This window comes from Helianthus annuus, chromosome 14 (assembly GCF_002127325.2).
Source record: "Helianthus annuus cultivar XRQ/B chromosome 14, HanXRQr2.0-SUNRISE, whole genome shotgun sequence".
In the NCBI taxonomy this organism is placed as follows: Eukaryota; Viridiplantae; Streptophyta; class Magnoliopsida; order Asterales; family Asteraceae; genus Helianthus; species Helianthus annuus.
The window spans coordinates 23,346,326-23,369,482 of record NC_035446.2 but is presented as its reverse complement, the minus strand read 5'-3'; the positions used below and the strand labels follow the sequence as shown (position 1 = coordinate 23,369,482).

The window sequence follows — 23,157 nt, the reverse complement described above, 5'->3', positions numbered from 1 at the left end:
AAAGTTTTAACTTAGCATTTCTGTGCATTTTGCATATATGCTACACAGCATGAGCGAGATATCTGAAGCTTTTCAGAACCTCAATCTTTACCCGGTGAATATAGAAGTTTCCCAAGAGTTTACTGGATACTTTGCTGATGTGGACCAACCTGTAGAATTCCATGCTCCACCTTTGACAAAACCAAAACGAAAGAAAAAGAAGAATTACGTGTGGGGACATCGTATACGTAGGAAAAAGCCAGCTCCAAAACTTCCTAAAATAAACAATCCTTTAGAAATAGCAAAAGAAACTGGTAAACAGCCGGAGATGGAAATTGAAGTTAAGAAAGATTCTAGGCAAATGGAGATACAGTTTGAGGAATATTCTCAAGAAATAGAAATGGAAGTAGGGCAAGGTTCTAGACCAACTCGGGTAGAAATCGGAGAGAGCTCCAACCAAAGCCAGAGAATAACTTTTCAGGAAGAAATAGATATCCTATTGGCAAACTGTGAGACTATTCAGCCTGTCAATACGAATATTTTTACCTATCCTATCGAAAATCCAATCCCTATGAATTTTGCACCAGCAATCCCAGAACCAATAGTCCACACTCAACCTATAGAAATGGAAGAATGGTGGACGAATGATTGGCAATTTCAAAATATTGTCAACGACCCTTATTCCTTCCTTCCGCAATTCGATCCAGAACCCCTACCTAATCCACCAATGAGCACTGAGAATATGGCTGAACTTCGCCATTTCGGTGAAGAGTTGATGGATGCAGGGAATAGAATCAGGGAGATAGGGGGACAGATTGCCTGGAAGTATGACGAAAGGGAACTTCGTTTTTAGGATGACGAGTGACGAGAGATAGGAGGATGGTAAAACTATAGTTGTGTAATAGTAAAAGTAATAGTGAAATCAGTTGTAACTACGAATAAAACTTTGTAAAATAGTGGTGTGTATTGATGCATACTATAACCAGTATAAAATGGAATCGAGAAATCGATAGTTTTGACTTTACGTGTATTGTGAATTGTCTGATTGTTTGTGTATAATTGCTAATTATCAGATACTAATAAAAATATTATATATATTATCAGATGGCAAATAGTGGTAATGAACCGGTAAATGGAGTTAATCAGTCGGAACAACATCCAGGGGATCAATATATGACTAGACAAGATATTGAAAATATTGTTGCTCAAGGGATAGCCAATGCTATTCCAGCATTTGTTGCTGCTGTAAAAAGTCCAATCGAACCGCAGCAAATCATTCCTAGTAAACATACTATTGAGGATAACTTCAGTAATAGTATAAACGGGGGCAATAATCATACTAATCATGATAATGAATCCCAGCACACGCCGCTCCCTAAGAAACGGAAGGCTGCAACACCTGGTTGCACTTTCAAAGAATTCCTTGCTTGTAAACCCACTGAATTTGCAGGCAATGAAGGGGCAACTGCATCACTACGTTGGTTAGAGAAAACCGAAGCAGTAATTGCAATAAGTAAGTGTGCCAAAGATGATCAAGTCATGTACGCATCAAATCTGTTTAAAGAAGGAGCACTTGAATGGTGGAACACTGTGTTACAAGCTAAAGGAAGAAATAGGGCCTATGCTATGTCTTGGGAAGAATTTAAGAATCTCGTAGAAAGAAAATTCTGTCCTGAGTATGAAAAGGAACAAATGGCAAATAAGTTCCTAACTCATCGGATGTTAGGTGTGGATTGTCGTGGTTATACTTCGACATTCTTCGAATATGCTAGAGTGGTACCTAACCTGGCTTCGCCAGAACCAGTACTCATTTCTCGCTATATTTGGGGATTAATTAGCGAAATTCGCAATATCGTTAAGGCTGCGAGACCTCGCACTATTGACGATACAGTAGAATTAGCTAACACCCTAACTGATGAACTGATACGCACAAGAGATGAAGATAGGAAGAAAGAATTAGCTCAGAAAATTACCCAAGGATTTAGGGTGGGTAATAATAGTAATTTCAAAAAGAGAGGAACAGGGCAATCCTCAACTCTGCCATTCTGCAAAATTTGCAAAAAGAAACATTTTGGAAAATGTAACAAACTTTGCAGTTTTTGCAAAACGATAGGACATCGTGAAGAAAACTGCAGAAAGAAATCCATAATTTGTTACAATTGTGGAGACGCCAGACACTTCCAAACAGAATGTCCTAAGTTAGCCAACCCAGTAGACAACAAACCCAAGGCAGCCGAAGGAGCTACTAAGAAGAATGCCAGAGCATTTCAGCTAACCACACAAGAAGCAGAGCTCATTCCGGATGTCATAGCCGGTACGTTTTTAGTTCACAACGTTTATGCAAAAGTATTATTTGACTCTGGTGCAAACCAAAGTTTTATAAATACTTCATTCTGTCAAGCTCTTAAGTTACCCTTAACTACCGTTAGGCAGATTTTTACAGTCGAAACTGCAGATGGGAATTCAGTAAAAATCAATCAGGTTTTGCAAAAAGTAGAAATAGAACTCTCAGGTCATAAATTTACTGCAAACCTATTACCTATGAAATTAGCTGAATTTGATGTGGTGTTAGGAATGGATTGGTTAATAGCCAACCATGCTCAAATCATTTGTGATAGAAACTCTATAGAAATTCAATCACCTACTGGGAAAGTAATCATGATTACAGGAGATAAACCTCGAAAGCCGCTAAAGTTCATATCAGTAATGAAAGTTGCTAATTATGAACGGAAACAAGGAATAGTATATATGATTTCAGTAATCATTCGTACTAAAGGAAAAGAACTTAAGGAAATTCCTGTAGTCTCAGAATACCCAGATGTATTTCCGGAAGATTTACCTGGGTTACCATCAGATAGGGAGGTAGAATTTAGGATTCATCTAATTCCAGGAATTACACCGATAGCCAAGGCACCCTATCGATAGGGAGGTAGAATTTAGGATTCATCTAATTCCAGGAATTACACCGATAGCCAAGGCACCCTATCGATTAGCTCCTACCGAAATGCTAGAATTGAAAAAGCAATTAGATGAATTACTAAGCAAAGGATTTATACAACCTAGTTCATCCCCTTGGGGTGCACCAGTGTTGTTTGTGAAAAAGAAAGATGGATCAATGAGAATGTGTATTGATTATAGAGAATTGAATAAGGTTACAATTAAGAATCGATACCCATTACCTAGAATTGATGATCTTTTCGATCAATTACAAGGCGCTAAATATTTTTCTAAGATAGATTTGCGCTCCGGATATCATCAATTAAAGGTTCAAGAAGAGGACATACCTAAAACTGCTTTTAGAACTAGGTATGGACATTATGAGTTTACAGTCATGCCCTTCGGGTTAACTAATGCACCTGCAACGTTTATGGACATGATGAACAGGATCTGTAAACCATATTTGGATAAATTTGTAATTGTTTTCATAGACGATATACTTATTTATTCAAAAAGTCAGGTCGAACATTGTCAGCACTTGCATGCACTCTTAACTTTGTTAAGAAAAGAAAAGTTGTATGTCAAATTCTCGAAGTGTGAATTTTGGCTACAAGAAGTGCAATTCTTAGGACACATGGTGAATCACGAAGGAATTCACGTAGATCCTGCTAAGATAGAAGCAATTACCAATTGGAAGGTTCCGCAAACTGCAATGGAAATTAGAAGTTTTATGGGTTTAGCCGGGTATTATAGATCGTTTATTAAGGATTTTTCCAAGATAGTTGTACCATTAACTAAGCTAACCTGTAAAGCCACTAAGTTTGAGTGGGGACCTAAACAAGAAAAGGCCTTCAGAATTTTAAAACAAAAATTAACCAATGCTCCAATTTTAGCCTTACCAGAAGGAACAGAAGATTTTGAAGTATATTGTGATGCTTCAAAATTAGGATATGGATGTATGTTGATGCAACGCAAGAAGGTAATTGCGTATGCTTCCAGACAATTGAAAAAGCATGAAGAAAACTATACGACTCATGATTTAGAATTAGGAGCTATAGTTTTTGCCCTTAAGATATGGAGACATTATCTGTATGGAAGTAAGTTTACTGTTTATACAGATCATAAGAGTTTAAGGTATATATTTAGTCAAAAAGAGTTAAACATGAGGCAAAGAAGATGGATGGAAATCCTGAGTGATTACGACTGTGACATTCAATATCACGAAGGAAAAGCAAACGTAGTCGCAGACGCCTTAAGTCGTAAGTATCATGAGAAGCAAAGGCGAGTCCGTGCCCTTAGAATAAATCTACAATTAGATTTAATGGAACAACTGAAAAAAATTCAGGAAACGGCAATCAAGGACGATGCCGAAGGAATGAAAAGTTACCTAAAAGAATTGGAACAAAGAAATGATGGAATTTGGAAATTCCACAAAAGCAGAATTTGGGTACCTAAGCAGGGAAATTTAAGATCAAAGATTTTAGAGGAAGCTCATAAATCTAGGTATACTATACACCCAGGAAACAATAAGATGTACCAAGATTTAAGAAAGAATTTCTGGTGGATAGGAATGAAGAAGGATATAGCCGAATACGTATCTAAGTGTTTAACCTGTTCACAAGTTAAAGCCGAACATCAGAAACCTTCAGGTCTACTACAACAGTTAGAAATGCCTGTATGGAAATGGGAACTCATAACAATGGACTTTGTTACTAAGTTACCCAAAACCAGAAAAGGTAACGATGCGATTTGGGTAATTGTGGATCGATTAACCAAATCTGCTCATTTTCTACCAATAAAGGAAACCTTTAGCATGGAAAGGTTAGCCAAGTTGTACGTAGAGGAAATAGTATCCTTACATGGAGTTCCACTCTCCATTGTATCAGATAGAGATAGTCGTTTCACTTCCCGTTTCTGGACAAGTTTCCAAGAAGCAATGGGAACCCGACTCAATTTAAGTACTGCATATCATCCACAAACAGACGGACAAAGTGAAAGGACGATCCAAACTCTGGAAGACATGCTCCGAGCATGTGTAATTGACTTTGGAGGTAATTGGGATAACCATTTACCATTAATCGAATTCTCCTATAATAATAGTTATCATTCAAGTATCGAAGCCGCTCCATTCGAAGCACTGTATGGACGCAAGTGCAGAACTCCCGTATGTTGGGCGGAAATAGGAGAAAGTCAATTATCAGGTCCAGAAATCGTGCAAGAAACCACAGACAAGATAACTCAAATCAAGGAAAGATTGAAAACAGCCAGAGATCTCTAGAAAAGCTATGCAGACAATCGTCGCAAACCACTTGAATTCCAGATAGGAGACAAAGTACTGTTGAAAGTATCTCCTTGGAAAGGAGTCGTACGATTCGGTAAGAAAGGAAAACTGAGTCCAAGATATGTTGGACCATTTCCAGTGATTCAACGAATCGGACCAGTTGCTTATCGCTTACAACTACCAGAAGAACTAGCTGGAGTACATGATGTATTTCATGTATCCAATCTTAAGAAATGTCTATCAGACGAATCCCTGGTAGTACCTCTTCAAGACATAGAGGTAAATGAAAAGCTGAAATTCATAGAGAAACCCTTACAAATAGAAGATCGAAAGGTCAAGTTTCTCAAACACAAGCGACTAGTACTGGTGAAAGTCAAATGGAATTCAAAGAGAGGACCAGAATATACTTGGGAACTGGAGTCAGAAATGAAGCGGAAATACCCTCATCTAGTTCAATGAATCTCGAGGACGAGATTTTTCTTAAGGTGGGGAGAATGTAACAACTCTCATTAAAATTTATAATTCAGAATGATAATTAGTCAATAAGGAAACCCTAATTGAGACACCCAAGTAATTCTGCACTAACCCTAAAATTTTCGGAACAATCGGAATTAGGATCAAGGCCCCTAAAACTCAGGGGGGTAAAACCCTAATTGATAATTATCTTTAAATTGCGTTGTCTAAACTGAGAATTTTCGAAATAGTTGATTCATCAAGCCTATACCACTGACTAGGCTACTCTACAAATTAGACCGAACCCTTACGGACCGTAAGGGTTATGGCTTACGGTCCGTAAGCGAGGCTATTTTCTGGCTATAAATAGCCGACCTTGGGACTTGAATTTGGAAATGAAAACGACGTAAAGTTGCTGTCTGTACGTTGAGTTACAGTCGTTATACTACAATTAAAACACACTGCTTTCGAATTGCTGCCGCAAAACAGGGTAATCACTCGATCGCTATTACGATTCATTTTTCGAGATCAATATATCCAAAGAATGTTTAAGTGCCGCCCACATTGGGTTATACTTTGTCGTTCGTCGTTAAATCGATGAATGTTTAAGTATTTCACTTTGTCGTTCATTGTGAGAATTTGATTTCGTGAGTTATCGTGACTGCTGTATTGATCACTAACCCAGTTTTGTGTGCATTATTATTGAAATTAGGTTAACCAGGCTAAATCATATTCTGTTCGTGTTAAATCTGCAATGTGAGTCATTCTCTTTTTATCGACTGTTTTACAATACTCCAAATTATTTTCAGAATTATAATTACAGTGATTAAGTTTATGTAATCACCAAATTACAGCCAGTATGTGGGGTATTGTGCACATTACTACAGTTTTAATCACATTAGGTGGGCGAACCTAAAATTAAGTGATATACGTCATTCATTGGGGCAGCCAATGGTGATATGACCACAGTCACAGATCCGGTCGAGTGACAAATACTGTGGGTAGTTGGTTGATAATAAACATATGTAAAAACTCTTAATACTGTGAATTATAACAAATGTGTCGTGTTTAGTAAATAGAATGATTCACTCAATATTTCCCCGCTTACAAAACCTTTTTCAAACATGTTTCAGGTGATCTACTGTAATTCAGGAAAAGTGCCGGAGAGCATTTCAAGCTTACGATAGTGGCTCAGTATAAAATAAAGAAATATGTTTTGAAATAAAGATTTATCAGAAAAATCTTATTATTGTAAATTATCGGGGTTTTATCCCGAATTGTGAAATAAAATAATCGGGAAAAGTTTTTAGCTTTATAACGATCCTAATGTTAAAATTCCGCTGCTAAAATCACATAAACAAATATCACGGGATTTCTGTCCTGCGGCTCCTGAAACGGGTCAAACCGGGTCGGGGGCCGTGACAATTGGTGGCCCGCACTGGTCGTCATCATCAATGTTATGAGGCCGGTTGCGGTTGTGGTAGTGGCAGTGGCAGTGGTGATGATGGCGACGGTGGTGATTGTGGCGGCAGTAGGTGGTGCAGCTATTATAGAGGTGGTAGTGACTCTCATCGGAGTATTGCCGAAAAATGATTCCGGTTACCGGAATTAAGATGAAGAAGAAGACATGAATAGTGGGGTGGTGGGGCCCACTTGAGTTTAACTTTTTATCCTTTATTGTTTTAATTTTATTTATAATAATAAGGTTAAATTGGTCATTTCACACCCACTTAACTGAGAAAACTAACCTTCATCCGCTTCAGGGACTATCCGAGTAACAACTCATCAAACCATAGGAAGCAAGAGTGTAATTTTAAAAAGTTGAGGACTAAAGGTGAAATTTCAACAAACCACTGGAACTATCCAGGCATTTTACTCTATTTCATATTTAAGAATTTGATATTATATGAAGTATTAAAAATCTTGTGAAGGGAATGTGACAACCGGTAATTAACGCCTCTTAATTACGCGATTAACAAGCGTTTAAGGCAATAATAATTAGTGTTTAAGGTACGAATTAACTTAATTAGGCCTTTTGGAGTGCCGTCTATCCGACTTTATAGTACGCGAATGTGGATTTGCGGGAAAACTGCTGAATGTTAACGGTAACGAACTGACAACGGACAAAATGTTGACAACGCCGACAAGTACGAGTTTTACACGTATGTTTTATACACATGAATTTGGTTTTGCGAAATTATCGTGCTTTCGAACGTCACAAAACGCACACGTGAATGAAAAACACGACTGCAGGAACGCACCAGCAACAAAAAGGAAGCATCAAACGCGCGTATTAACTTAAAAACTGAAGTAATATGATGTTTTTGGCTTCGTTTTCGAATTTTAATATTCGTAGACGAAGACGGATAAAATAATAATAATAATAATAATAATAATAATAATAATAATAATAATAATAATAATAATAATAATAATAATAATAATAATAATAATAATAATAATAATAATAACGGATTAAAAACGAGCGTTGGTGGATTGTCCGGTACACTTTAAAAGATGCTGACATGGCTTCAATATTCCTGTAACTTTAAAGTTTATGGTATTATTATTTGTTTTGTGTGAGTAATAGATAAAGCTTACGGATAAAAAGGTATCGTATCCTTTCTACTATCGCGTTAAGTTTAGTTCGATTACGTTTTAACATGTAAACTAATCGTTTTTCACCAAACAATGTCTGATTTTGTGACGTTTCATTTTGCTTAGTATGTATTACATCCTAACTAATGGATTAATGCAACATTAGAAAACCTAAACATGCTAAATAATTTAAACACCTAAATATCTCAACAAATGACTTTATTGTAAGTAACAAAAGTCAAAACACAGTTCACCAACCCAAACTCCCCCATACGTCCAACAACCCATCCCATTCCTTTCTGCCCTTATGAATTGATTGATTGAAAATTTAGGTCTTGAAAAGAATGGTGTAGCAAGCTTTGTTTACTAGACATTTTCATGTGGTTTAATAACAGGGCGAGGGGCGTATCTTTGAACTGGAACCATTGGATAGATTTTGATATTTCTATGGTTGTTTGAACTTTTTTCTGTTTCTTCCTTTTTGTTTCCCAGCTTCTTGCTGGTTTTCTGCTATATATAAATATAGTCGCTTCTGTTAAAAAAAAAAGACATTTTTGAAAAGTCAGTATATAAATTACATTTAAAATCAAGAGAACACAACAACTACAAATTTCCTTCCCCTTCTTCCTTAAACTCTCTGTCGAACACCCCTATTCCCTTATCATTCTTCTTTTAAACCTCCATTACACACACACCAACTCTCTGGTCTCTCTCTCTAGGACTCCGATTCCGGCAACCGGAGCCGGCATTGATGAAAGGCGGCAGTGGTTACGGGAATTCCGGCAAGACACACCTCCACCCCCTTCGTTCTCCCTCTCGCACACTAGTTCCGGCCGGAGCACGGCGGGGATTTATGGTGTTGCCGCCATTCACGGCAAACTAGTGGACTTCCCGATGATTTTCCGGTAAGTCCCTTAAACTGCTCCTCTTATTTTTTTTCTCCTTCTTCTAGGCCTGTAAAGGTCCGATGATCTCCGGCCAGTGGGTGGTCGTTTCAGGTTGTGGTGGCAGTGTGGTGGTTAGTAGCAGTGACGATATCGTTGATGGTGAAGACGGTGACGGGGTGCTGCGTGAGGGTCACGGCAACACACCAGACAACGTGCGGTAACGGCCAGCGGCGGTGGTGCCGGTGACGGTAACGGTGATGATGGCGATATTTGACCAGGGTTGTTATCAGTCCAGATCTGCATCTGATTTTGGTTCAAGTTCAAGTTTGCTTCGGGTTCAGTTAGATTTCAGTTTCGGGTTAAACCCGGTTAACAACAGTCAACGATTTCGGTTTAGGTTCTCGATTCAGTTCAGATTCAGGTCAAAGACGGTTCGATACGGTTCAACTTTAAGGTTCGGTTCGATGATTTCGGTCAACTGGTCAAGGGTTCGGTTAATTTAGTCAAACTCCGTCAACGGCAGTCAAAACCCGGTAAACTCAGGACCCGGTAACCATTATACGACGCGAATTCTATCATCTAGTTATAGATTCTAGAATTTTAATTAGTTACGCGACCGAGCTCGACCCAAAACGAATACATATTAGTTTACCTTTGATACAATTGACGAAAATTATATATTTAGTGTTTATATTGTTGAAAATTGATTGAATTTTGAAAAAAATATATCAACACTTAGCTGTCGGGGAACGTCCAAAAACAGAGGAAACTCTGTCCGTTTCTCGCTAAAAACTCGATACACGGTACGTGTTATATTTAAATAATGACGTCTAACGAAAATCCGAGTATTGTATAATATAAATATATGTATATTTATTTTGACGACGTTACAAGGTTACGAAACCGACATTTCTTTAAAATAAATATAACGCTTATAGTTATTTCAAACATCGATATTTCCGATACTTATTTAAATTAAACATAATTACTTATGTTTATTTCGAACATCGATATTTCCGAACGTTTTTACAAACAAATATAATGTTTATATTTATTTCAAACACCCAAAATTCAGAAATATTTTGTAAAATAAATATAATGTTTTATTTTTATTCCTAACGTCAACGATTCGGAAATCCTATTTTAAAAGTCTAGTGTTCGGAAAATATATAACATGAATACAACTATTTATATTTAGTATAAATTGCCATTTTAGTCCCTGAGTTTTGTTCAAATTTGTCATTTTAGTCCAAATAGTTTTTTTTTTTTTTTGCCTCTGGGTCCCTAACTTTTCCCTTTTGTTGTCATTTTGATCACATACACTAACTCCATCCAAAAACTCCATCTTTAACCAGGGGTATTTTGGGGATTTTCAGTTTAAATGTTTTCAATTGCCATTTCGATCCAATTCCAAAAAATCAAAAAAATAATAAAAGATCTAAAAAATCATAAAAATCCTAAAAAATTCTAAAAAATCCAAAAGATCCGTTTCGACGCGAACCGTTTCGACCCGTACAGTTTCGACCCGAACCGTTTCAAGCCGTACCGCTTCGAGCTGAATCGTTTCGACCCGAACCATTTCGAGCTTAACAGTTTCGACGCTAACCGTTTCGACCCGTACCGTTTCGACGCGAACCGTTTCGAGCCGTACCGTTTCGAGCTGAACCGTTTCGAGCTGAACCGTTTCGAGCCGAACCGTTTCGAACTGAACCGTTTCGAGCCGAACCGTTTCTAGCCGAACCGTTTCTAGCTGAACCATTTCGAACCGAACCGTTTCGAACCGAACCGTTTCTAGCTGAACCGTTTTGACGCGAACCGTTTGTACCCGTACCGTTTCAACCCGAATCGTTTCGAGCTGAATCGTTTCGAAGCGAACCGTTTCGAGCCGTACCGTTTCGACCCGAACCGTTTCGACCCGTACCGTTTCGACGCGAACCGTTTCGAACTGAACCGTTTCGAGCTGAACCGTTTCGAGCCGAACCCGAACCGAACCGCCGTTTCGACGCGAACCGTTTCGACGCGAACCGTTTCGACCCGTATCGTTTCGACCCGAACCGTTTCGAGCTGAATCGTTTCGACGCGAAACGTGCCTCGAAACGGTACGGGTCGAAACGGTTCAGCTCGAAACAGTACGTGTCGAAACGGTTCAGCTCGAAACGGTTCGGTTCGAAACAGTACGGGTCGAAACGGTTCAGCTCGAAACGGTACGTGTCGAAACGGTTCAGCTCAAAACGGTTCGGTTCGAAATGGTACGGGTCGAAACGGTTCGGTTCGAAACGGTTCAGCTAGAAACGGTTCGGTTCGAAACGGTTCAGCTCGAAACGGTTCGGCTCGAAACGGTTCAGCTCGAAACAGTTCGCGTCGAAACGGCTCAGCTCGAAACGGTACGGGTCGAAACGGTTCAGCTCGAAACGGTACGGGTCGAAACGGTTCGCGTAGAAACGGTTCAGCTCGAAACGGTTCGGGTCGAAACGGTACGGGTCAAAACGGTTCGCGTCGAAACGGCTCAGCTCGAAACGGTTCGGGTCGAAACGGTACGGGTCGAAACGGTACAGGTTGAAACGGTTCGCGTCGAAACGGCTCAGCTCGAAACAGTTCGGGTCGAAACGGTACAGGTCGAAACGGTTCGGGTTCGAAACGGTCCGCGCTGAAACGGATTTTTTTGTATATTTTTAGAATTTTTATGATTTTTTAGAGTTTTTATTACTTTTTAGAATTTTTTGGAATTTTTTTATTTTTTGGATTTTTTTTTATTTTTTGGAATGTTTTTTGATTTTTTGGAATTGGATCAAAATGGCAATTGAAAACATTTAAAATGAAAATCTTCAAAATACCCCTGGTTAAAGATGGAGTTTTTGGATGGAGTTAGTGTATGTGATCATAATGGCAATAAAAGGAAAAAGTCAGGGACCCAAAGGCAAAAAAAAAAACTATTTGGACTAAAATGGCAAATTTGGACAAAACTCAGGGACTAAAATGACAAATTTGGACAAAACTCGATACACGGTACGTGTTATATTTAAATAATGACGTCTAACGAAAATCCGAGTATTGTATAATATAAATATATGTATATTTATTTTGACGATGTTACAAGGTTACGAAACCGACATTTCTTTAAAATAAATATAACGCTTATAATTATTTCAAACATCGATATTTCCGATACTTATTTAAATTAAACATAATTACTTATGTTTATTTCGAACATCGATATTTCCGAACGTTTTTACAAACAAATATAATGTTTATATTTATTTCAAACGCCCAAAATTCGGAAATATTTTGTAAAATAAATATAATGTTTTATTTTTATTCCTAACGTCAACGATTCGGAAATCCTATTTTAAAAGTCTAGTGTTCGGAAAATATATAACATGAATACAACTATTTATATTTATTTAGAGTGTCGAGGCTTCGAATATTCTTATAAAAATTATTCGTTACAAACGTCTAAACCGAACACGGCATGTATCGCTATCCCTCTACGTATTTCTAGTTACGACAACTAACACGACACCATAAGGGCATTTATATTTAAATATCTAATATATATATATATATATATATATTATCCGGTTATAAACGAGATCAAATAACCATTGATCGGTTATTCTAAGTCAAACTAACAACACCTTCGTAGAGTCGTTTTATTTACGACTCGGTAAAGCTCGGACACGTAGTTTAACTACGTTGTTTTATTAGAGACTTATAATTATTCCTTGATTAGGAATGCTTTAGTTGCACGCTAGCGAGTTCACATTCTTGGAACAACACTACGGAAACACGCTAGGCTAACTTTGCACAGGAATGTCAAGGTGAGTTCATAACCCCCACTTTTTACTGTTTTACATTTTTTTTTATAAATGTTTTCGGGGGTGGAAAGACATGCAAGTTTTTTCAAAAGCAAACACTATTTTGATGAACGAAAACACATATTTATAAACCATGTTGCAAATGAATTTCAACGAACTCGAAAGGTTTACGAAAGGTTTATACTAAACATACCGGTTTTACAAAACGTGCATGATTTTCATGACTAGTGACGGGAATGTCCTAGTTATTACAACGGAACTGGGTTGGCCTGCGTACGTAAAACGAGACAACTCAGTGAGATCATGTCCCCCTTTTCTTTCAACGTTTCGGTTTACAACTTTCGGGGGGAAATACATGTCAAACTAGGGTATGATTAAGTTATGGAATGAACTCTTAGATCATGTGTGCATAGGCTGTAACTGAGGTGCCATTAATCCTTTTGAGGACCAAGGAACAAAGGTTAGATCTAATGGGTACGGGCGAGCCCCACTCACGGTCCATGGGTGACCACTTAGAGTGCTGTTGTGTCCAGCGTCGAGAGTTCGACACTTAAATTGCCTACGCTGGTTGAGTACCTCCTATGTCGTCGCATATATTAATGTCCTCGCGAAACATTAATGATCAACATGTTCATAGACGCTTTACATACCAACTTACAACACTATAACGTTCATGTGTTTTTAATATTCATTTGACGCAAACCCATACTACATGGATTTACAAACTTGGGTAACGTTTTCAACTTATGTACAAGTAAGAGGACGTGTTGGTCCTGCTTACAAAGACTTTTTTTGGACACGGTCCATTCTCTCTCGTGCAATGCACAAAGATTTTCGTGGGCTAGACTCACCATTTTCATATGATATATCGAGAAAAATGATTCTATTATGTTTTCTCCACACCTTTTAAACCGGTTATCAAAAAGATTTATTTCAAATCTTTTCAAAACAAACTATGAACTCGCTCAACTTTATGTTGACTTTTTCGCATGTTCTTTCTCAGGTTGCATTTTCAAAACTATGGAACGGTTGGAATAGGAGAACCCATGGGAATTCGAGTACTTAGCAGCGTTCATTTTCTAGAAGTCTTAGCTTATTTGCTTCCGCTGTGCAATGAAGATATCAGTCCAGTCACACCAGCTCTGATATTTCGGGGTGTGACAGGGAACTCATTTGTTGGGATTCGGGTTATCTAGGCGGATGAAATTTTAAGAGAAACGTGCACTCAGAAACAATTTAATTCAAAGTCCATCTGTTTTCACTGACGGCTAAAGCAATGACCAAATATGAAGGCATCACTAATTCATCTAAACATTTACCCCTTGAATCATTCAATCATTTTCCATATTTTTGCAAAATTACCCATAACAATTTATGTAATTTTATGAATTCAACCCAATAACATCATAAAATTTATAGCGAAGATCTGAAACCAAAATTCATAACCCGGTACGTAAAAGTATGTGTAAAATTGTGTATTAGCGTAAGGATATTGACACTTAAATTAACAAAAATATCAGCAGGACATAATCCATAAATTATCATGTTCACATTAGGGATGTCACACCCCAACCGATGACGTAATCATCGGGGCGCGGCACTGAGTGAAACAGAGTGTCCAGGAGAAATCCATAACAACTAACATTACCAAATACTTTTAAGTTACGTCCCATACCATAACATATCCAGCAAATTAATTATTACAGACCAAATATCTCAAAGACACATAAAAGTTGTTCCGACAACTCATAAATATAAATTGTTCGTTTCTAGACTCTTCCTACTTGATTTCCACATAGCAAGCATCCTAGCATCTCAAACACCTGTCACACACGTTAAAATAGAGGTCAATACACATAGTGTAAAGGTGAGCATACAAGTTTAATAACATATAGATAGCGGAAATCGTTTTACGCATAACCAGCATGTAACATGTAGCAGAGTGAAACTAGTAGGTTATCGACAATGAAATATGCACAGACATGACTGCGAGTTGTAGAATGCGCAACACATATCACCACTGTGACACGTGAAGTAAAGCCCTTAACAACCCCTGTCCACGACAGGTGCTGAGTCCAAACTATAGTACTATTGTTGCTAAGGTGTCAGACAACAATCACTGTGTAAACATAACATATAAGCATTCATCGAGTAACATGTATAACATGCAATAACTGTCAGCGTATAAAAGTGTTTGCGTTGTGTGTCGATTGTGATTTGAATAAGTAACGTATGTAACACCCAAAAGTGCGTAAAGCAAAAAGGGTTTGAGTATACTCACAGATTGTGTTTAGTAAATAAACACGCTCTTGGATTAAAGGGAGCGCTGGGAGATTAGCCTGATTACAGAACGATAGCATAAGCGATGGAACGGTGCGTTAAACGGAGTCACGTGAACTGAGTGAATAAATGTCATTCGATCGGGTGACAATCCGAACGGATGGTCATCCGGTCGGATGGCCATTCGGTCGGATTGTCATTCGTTTGAGATGGATGTATTTGTGTATGATGGCTTTGAAGTTTTCGTTGTAGCATTTTAAAATCAGAGAAGTATCTCTACCTTTCAGGTCGTCTGATCGAACGATCATCCGGACGGATGGTCGTTCGATCGGATGGTGATTCTTTCCAGGTGAGACATTTCACAAAAACAAGTTCAGTAGGATGGTCATTCGATCGGATGGTCGTCCGATCGGATGACCATTCGTTTGCGTATGAGATGTATTGAAAATGTAAAAATGTTTTAAGTATTTTGGGGCCTCAAGTCATCCGATCGGATTGTCGTTCGATCGGATGGCAATCCGATCAGACGGCAGTCCGTTGGTGATTTGTTCGATTTGAAATCTGGAAAATTTGTTAAGTTTGAAAAGTTTGCGGTTTGACCGAGACGGCATGACAACGTGTTAAACAACGGAAACTCCCCCAAGTCGCAATTATCCGATCGGATGGGAATCACCCCGTCTGGTCAGTTAACGGCTCTTGACGCTTGTTCATGTTCAACCCGCTAAGTTGGTTATCTCGTCGATTGAATCAGTTCTCAGACCGACACTTCACTAAAGAATGAGCGAAAGGCCTGAATGAGCTCTGATTCTATCGGTTTTGAGTGCAAGAGTGTAAAAGAATGGGGAAAAGTTATGAATACGTCTTTCAACTCTTTTAATACTTGAAAATGTCTAGATTTAGGTGAAATCAGTGTTTAAACATGTTGAAATCCCTTAGATCTGAGTTGTTCTTGGTGGAATAAGGTCACACTTTGAAGTTCATGAGAAACCATGGTGACATCACCCTAGAACACCCAAAATCAGGTGGATTTCATGGTTAACAATTGAGATTTGATGGTGAAAAAGATGAAGATGTGTGTGTAGATCATAGAAGTACAAGATTTGAGGTAGAAACTTACCAGAATCGCGAGGAATCGAGAGAAAATAGCCAAGAAGTGTGCTGGTCGGAGGAGGAGCTGTCACATCATTGTTCGTGATGTGACAGGTGCTATTTATAGGTGACAGAAGAGGAAAGGCGGTGCAGATGTGCGACCAGAGGGCAGTCCGATCGGATGGCCATCCGATCAGATGGTCATCCGGACGGATGACCATTCGATCAAATGGTCATTCGATCGAAGGGTTGCCGCGAGTTGGTTTCCGACTTTTCGTTTCGTGCGTTGAGCGTTGCGATGTGTTTGAGCGAGTATCGAGTGAGCGATGCGATAGGTTTAGATACCAGACACATAAATAACATAACTAACATATAACAACATAAATAACCTTGCGTCTAGCGTTTGCGATTAGATTACGTTGCGTTAGAGTTGCGATTGTGTTTTCGATTAATTACCACAAACATAATATAAACATGCGCAAGTAACACATAAAGATCACACACACGTAAAACAATATCCAGAACACATAATTCGAGTTGCGATTTGATAGCGATGAGATAGCGACAGGTCGATTAGCGATTAATAGCGATTAAACTGCGATTATTACATTTACTCCACATAATACAACCAAGGTAACATAAAATAGAGTATCGATTACAAGTCAAGAAGTACAAATCAATAATTAGGCAAAGAGTGACAGATCGCAATTAGCAATCTTTTTCTTCCTTTGACTTTGACTTTGACTTGTACTTTATCTTTCAAAACGCGGGTTGTTACAAGGGAGATATAGTTTTAGGCAAAATACTACTTTCAGAAATGGTCACTAAGAGATCCTTTTGTGCATGATTGATAAACGGATTTAGAAGAACATACACATGGTTTTCATTGATATCCATCGACTGTCAAAGCAAAATCATCATCCTCATTAGCTAATTTAATAAACAAAAGTTGTCATCTTTGTTTAAAACAAATGCAAGCAATAAGAACTCATGAAAGTTAAAATAAAGTTTAATCATGACCTTCTTTACACACCTTAAACTCTTCCATTTGAGATACATGACCTCCTTTTCAGCCGGTTGAGGAAAAACTTGTGGGTTGCAGCTTTAAACGGCTCGAGGAGCTCCACTGACATAAACTTGTGGGCTGCAGCCCAGTTATTAGCATTCCACAAACTGGAGTAGACTCGCATCCTTTGTTGGTTTGGTACGTGATCCCTTTGCATTGTGGAGTTTTTTAAGACTCGAATTGGCACACTATCAACATACCATCTGCAATACATTAATTAACAAGTAGTTGCAATCAATTCATCAAAAAACCATTTGACATGAAGGCTCATGGTGGCTAGACTCAATTTACACACACCGTACCAGTTGGATTCCAATGGATTATGTAGTTGTGATAACTGGCGGTTGGGTCAAACCATAATTTGAACTGTTGCTCTCTGTTATCTTGACCTTGAGTGTAAATATTTGTGTGTACCATGTAAGGCTCCCCTGTCGAGTTCCCCAAGAACTCAAATTCGATCTCGTCATGTTTTGCACTAGTGGAAGATAACTATCACAATCCAACATAAGAATATGTTAGAGAAAATATATTAGTTGGCGTTAATTTTCATATTATTGTAGCGTTACTAAAAATGTGTTCGAGCACTTACATAATATGTTATTACAGTTCCAGGTGAGCCGAGTTTCCTGGAACCAACTTAATTAGCATTTCAATGCTTTGAAATAAGAAGGCTCTCTTAGCTAATCTGTATAATTTTGATTAAAATTACAAGTGGGTGGAAATTTAATAATACAAATTCGACAAAATGCAATTTTAGTTTTCGTAGAAACCTTTTTATAAAATAGTTTTTTAGTAGAAGTTTGGGTTATCCAATAAGATTTAAGAGTGGTAAATAAGCTTTCCACCAACACACATCTGGGAAAAACTCTATAATATAAATATAATACATCTTTTAAAAACTTTAAAAAGTTAATAATAAACACAACAGACTTCCTTAATAATGGGGTGGCCAATCTACAATTAAACTCTAATACATTACTATAGTTAGTACTATAAATACATAGTTTGTGCTCCCATGTGTCTATTGTTAAACAAAGTTAAAAATGGACCCGGTTCTGAATTCAATTGTTTTGAAAGACCAAGCATGTGAGATTGAAAATTTTAAGGTCAGTGTGTTATATCGCAGTAATGCATATTTGATTTTTTTTTTTACTTTTATGTGAATCATGTTCACATATTTGATTTTTCAGATTTAGTTGCACAATAAACATGTTAATTTAAATAGGCCAGTCACCGTACAAGCTTCTAAGGTATTGATTTTGCTGGTTTTTAAGTTTTGATTTTTTGTGTATATCTTTTATATTAACGTGTTTGTTATGTTAATATATGTGTGTTTTATTGTAGGTTGATGGTGTCAAAAGTGTAGATATTATTTGTTATGGTGCAATGTTTAGTCCATACAAGTCTAATCTTCAACGTGAATTTAGTGAAGAGGTAACTTTAAGGTTTATTTAATCTTTTTTTTTAACTTTTATATTCAATTTTTGGTCTTTTTAAGTATCGGAAGTTTGAAACTCAAAGGAAGAAATCTAAGAGGCTCTTTGAATGGAAATGGAGTGAGGTTAATAATTTAGATGATTTTGAGAATAATGACAAAGAAGAGGTATTAGAAGATACTGCAGATTCAAGCACAAACCAGAATAACCGAGTTAAGATACCTCGAGTGTCAATTTAGAAGCGGAACAAATTTTATGCAGTCTAATATGATATCTATCAAGTATTTTTGTGTTTTTTTCATTTTCATTTTCCTTTGTTTGATCAAGACCTATGAATAAATTTTATTTTATATTTGAACTTTATTCTTGGCCTCATTGTATTATAGTTATTGACTATATTAAAAATAATAAAAACATAATAAAGTTAATAAAGTTATAAACTTTATTATTTAAATAATAAAAAAATACTGAACTTACTATGATATTTAAAAATGTTGACTTAAAAAATATTCACTTGCATGGATCATCGAGAAATTGTAAAACATGTTTTTAAAGTATATATATTTTATTAAAAAGTTCAAAACACTACTAAAATGTAACTGTTAATTAGTTAAAAATTTAGACTTCTATATGTATGCTTTTATATATAACCTCCTAACATCCTATTTGAATTTTATATTTTTGCTTATAGATATAAACTCTGAACATCCTATTTTTTTATAAAAAAATAGTTTTCCTAATTTTATAAAAATATAAATTTTTGTATATAAAAAACAAAATTTACAGTTGAAGTTAAAGGTCTAAAACATACTTATGAGTCAACTACTATTTTTATTTTTATAAAAAAATGAAAATTATAAACAAAATTATTGGATAAGTACTATGTGGATATTTAAAAAAAAAGTTATGAAGTTTAAAGAATAAATTTATAAACTTTATAATTTAACAAAAAAAACCTACTTTACAAGCAAAATGCCGGAAAAAGAGTATTTTTTGTCAATAATCCCTGTGTGTCTTTCTGAAGACGACATGTTCCTGTTCAAGCTGAAAAGAAAACAGTTTTTCATTCGAACATAGTTTTTCCATGACAATCAACAAAGTTCAAGGTCAAACAATTTCGCATGTTGGTGTTTATCTTTCCGATTTAGTATTTTTCGCATGGACAACTTTATGTCGGTTTATCAAGAGAGATATCACGTGCTAATACAAAGGTATTAGTACATGATGCCAAAGACTTCAGACGAGACATGGTATACAACTCAAATGTTGTCTATCGAGAGGTGTTACGTGATGAATACATTGTTTGTGAGTGAGAATGTGATGCTTTTTTATGCTTTTGGTGGTTTACGCGCTTGTGAATGAGAATGTGATGATTTTTTATGCTTTTGGTGATTTACGTAATTACATTCTAAATATGGTTATATGATATTATTTTACACACTTTGATCTCTTTTACTCACTTATTTATTTTTCTCTTATAGATTAAGAATTTGTTATGGGTGCACTTATTTATTATTTATTTAATAATAAATAATACTTAAATATAATAACAAAAACATGTTAGAACATTCACATGCTAATATCCACATTTACACATCAATCTCTACCAACACTGATCCGTTTCCCATCTTATTGACTGGTAGCTACGGGCAAATCTCATCGAGGACGAAACTGCAGTCTGCCTCTGGACCAGACTGCGATCATACGCAGCTCGTTTTTCAGTGTCTACGAGCGTTGTATACGCCAAATGCACTTTCATAAACTCATCGGCCGACGACTCACAATTTCCCACATCCGGATGCAAAACTCTAGCTAATCTTCGGTACACTCCTTTCACCGCTAGCGTATCTGCTCCCACACCAACCCCAAGCACCTCGTACATCGACGAAGAGCTAGTATTACCCGTCCTCTCCACGGTAGCTCTTCCAAGTTGGACCGAGCTTGAACTTGAATGTGACGGTTTGTGTGAAGTGAAAGGGAGATTAGGGGAAGCAAACAAGGAAGATGAAGTTGAAATTGCAATTGATGAATGGAAATTGAGATTGTTTGGATTTATATAAAAAAGATTGGGGATGAATACGCGTGGGTGAGTTGGAAATAGTATATATGGATCCGATTGCATGGTTAGATAAAAGAAAGTGAGTCATCAATGATTTATGTTTTTTATGTAGTCTAAATACTCACAAGAGAACAAGAGAAAGATAAGTGGATAATATAAAATCTTCAAGAAAAAGTAAAGAATATTTGAAGAATTTAAATAACACGTGATTTTGAACTCATTGACATGTGTTACCAACTGGTGCGAGGTTAGTAGACTTTGGAAACACGTATGTATATAAACCCTTAAAACAAAAAAAAATATATATATTTATAAAGAAATAATTTATTAGAACGACGTAATAGAAAGTATGACTATAACAATTTTCATTAACAGGAATCAAATATAATAACAAAAACAGGTTGAACAATCATATCCTACTTCAAAATCAAGCAAATGATTTGTCCGAATGGTTCTTAAAATTGAACCAACTCTAATATCCACATTAATTTATACATCAATCTCTACCAACACTGATCCGTCTCCCATCTTCTTGACCGGTGGCTACGGGCAAATCTCATCTCAGTCCTCCTATGAAGAACAAGACTGCGATCATACGCCGCTCGTTTTTCAGGATCAACAAGTGTAGTATAAGCCAAGTGCACTTTCATGAACTCATCCGCCGAAGACTCACAACTTCTCACATCCGGATGCAAAACTCTAGCTAATCTCCGGTACGCTCCTTTCACCTCTAACGTGTCCGCACCAACACCAACCCCAAGCACCTCGTACAACGACAAAGAGCTAGTGTTACCCGTCCTCTCCGCGGTGGCAAAAGCCCCAAAAACCCGAGTTCTTCCAAATCGGACCGAGCTTGAACTTGAATGTAACGGTTTGTGTGAATTGAAATGGATATTAGGGGAAGTAAACAAGGAAGATGAAGTTGAAATCGCCATTGATGAATGGAAAGTGAGACTGGGTGGATTTATATATAAAGATTACAATACGCGTCGGTGAATTAGACATAGGCGGATGGGTCCGATTGCATGGTTAGGGGAGGGGGGTGGTTCACTAGTGATAGAATTTATCACTCACAAGCACTAATCAAGTTTCGCCATGTCATCGACCATTTTTCCCTCACTCACAACCTTTTTTAGTGGGGGTGGTTATCACTCACCACCACACCCAACAATTCCACTCACAAAAAAAATAACGGCGTGATAAAAATAACGAAAATGAAATGCGTGATGCTATAACGCGTTATAGTTTGGATCGGCGGTGGGATTTTAGAAAGTTCCACGCGTTATAGTTTGGACCGTTATATTATCACGGGACCACCCCGTGTCCTCTTAGATAATAAGAAAATGAGTCAGCAAACAGTAAGTGGTCGTGTGTACTAATAATTTATGTTACATTCGTTTTGAATGTTTAAATACTCACAAGCTAGAAAACAAGAGAAAGGTATGTGAATAATAAAATATTATCAAGAAAAGGAAATAATATTTGATTAAATAACACGTGATTTTGAACGCCTAGACATGTGTTACCAATTCGTGTGAAATTGGAGGGTGACAAAAAAGTCTATAGATCGCAAGTTTGTTTATTCTGATTTAGATATAAGGTACTATACTTATGGTAGAGGATCATATACAAACATGTATTTTTGTATCTATACTTTCTATAAAAGAATAAATCTGAGTGATATAAGAAAAGCTGATGTGACAGCTAGAGAGGCTATCCAACAATGTTTTTTTTATGTCATTACTGCATCATAAGTCTTAATATATAAAATCATTTAAAATCTATATAAACCTCTGCCATCCAAAACCTCTGCCCATATTTATCCTTTAAAGCCAGCAGAGGTTGAAGGTCCTTTGGGATACGTATATATCAGTAGATGTTTTGAAATTGTCGATAATTTCAAATTCAAAATGTCTGGGATACGTAATTTGCAATTAATGCATTTCACTCACTCACTTCTATCAATCATCTTCTTATATAAATGTTTTTTTTTTCTCATTTCCCTCTTTATATTTACACTCTCGTGTTCTCTGCTTTTGTATTTTCAAACCACACTTCCTATGTATCTCTCCCTCAAATCGCTTCTTCTCAATACTCGACATTTGTTCATAAAGGCAAAGAGAAAACCGAAGCTCTCTCTAACCCACTTTCAGAACAAATTTTGGGGATATGTCGTTTGCCTTGATGATGGTAATGTCATATATAATTATGTTTGTTTTTGTTTTTGATTTTTCGTAATCGTTTTTTATCTGAGTTATGACTGAATTGTGACACTCT

The 23,157-nt window shown here is 36.9% G+C and overlaps 2 protein-coding genes and 1 long non-coding RNA gene across 3 annotated transcripts; all 3 read right to left on the bottom strand.

Annotated features, from left to right (window-relative positions):
• Positions 1 to 16,975: 16,975 nt before the first annotated feature.
• On the bottom strand, positions 16,976 to 17,868 carry LOC118486422. The gene is made up of 3 exons (XR_004879013.1): positions 17,688 to 17,868; positions 17,353 to 17,588; positions 16,976 to 17,219 (listed from the first exon to the last, which is right to left on the bottom strand). It is a non-coding gene; the product is annotated as an uncharacterized LOC118486422 (long non-coding RNA).
• Positions 17,869 to 20,424: 2,556 nt separating this feature from the next.
• On the bottom strand, positions 20,425 to 20,943 carry LOC110906519 (chaperone protein dnaJ 11, chloroplastic-like). Its single transcript, XM_022151640.1, has one exon. It carries the CDS (start codon positions 20,941 to 20,943, stop codon positions 20,425 to 20,427), a length of 519 nt encoding a protein of 172 aa, XP_022007332.1.
• A 229-nt stretch (positions 20,944 to 21,172) lies between these two features.
• On the bottom strand, positions 21,173 to 21,835 carry LOC110905345 (chaperone protein dnaJ 11, chloroplastic-like). Its single transcript, XM_022151160.2, has one exon. It carries the CDS (start codon positions 21,813 to 21,815, stop codon positions 21,384 to 21,386), a length of 432 nt encoding a protein of 143 aa, XP_022006852.1. The 5' UTR covers positions 21,816 to 21,835; the 3' UTR covers positions 21,173 to 21,383.
• Between the last annotated feature and the right edge of the window lie 1,322 nt (positions 21,836 to 23,157).

Excerpts from the sequence above, each read along its gene's own strand:
- LOC110905345 (XM_022151160.2), bottom strand. The coding sequence starts at position 21,815 with ATGGCGATTTCAACTTCATCTTCCTTGTTTACTTCCCCTAATATCCAT.
- LOC110906519 (XM_022151640.1), bottom strand. The coding sequence starts at position 20,943 with ATGCAATCGGATCCATATATACTATTTCCAACTCACCCACGCGTATTC.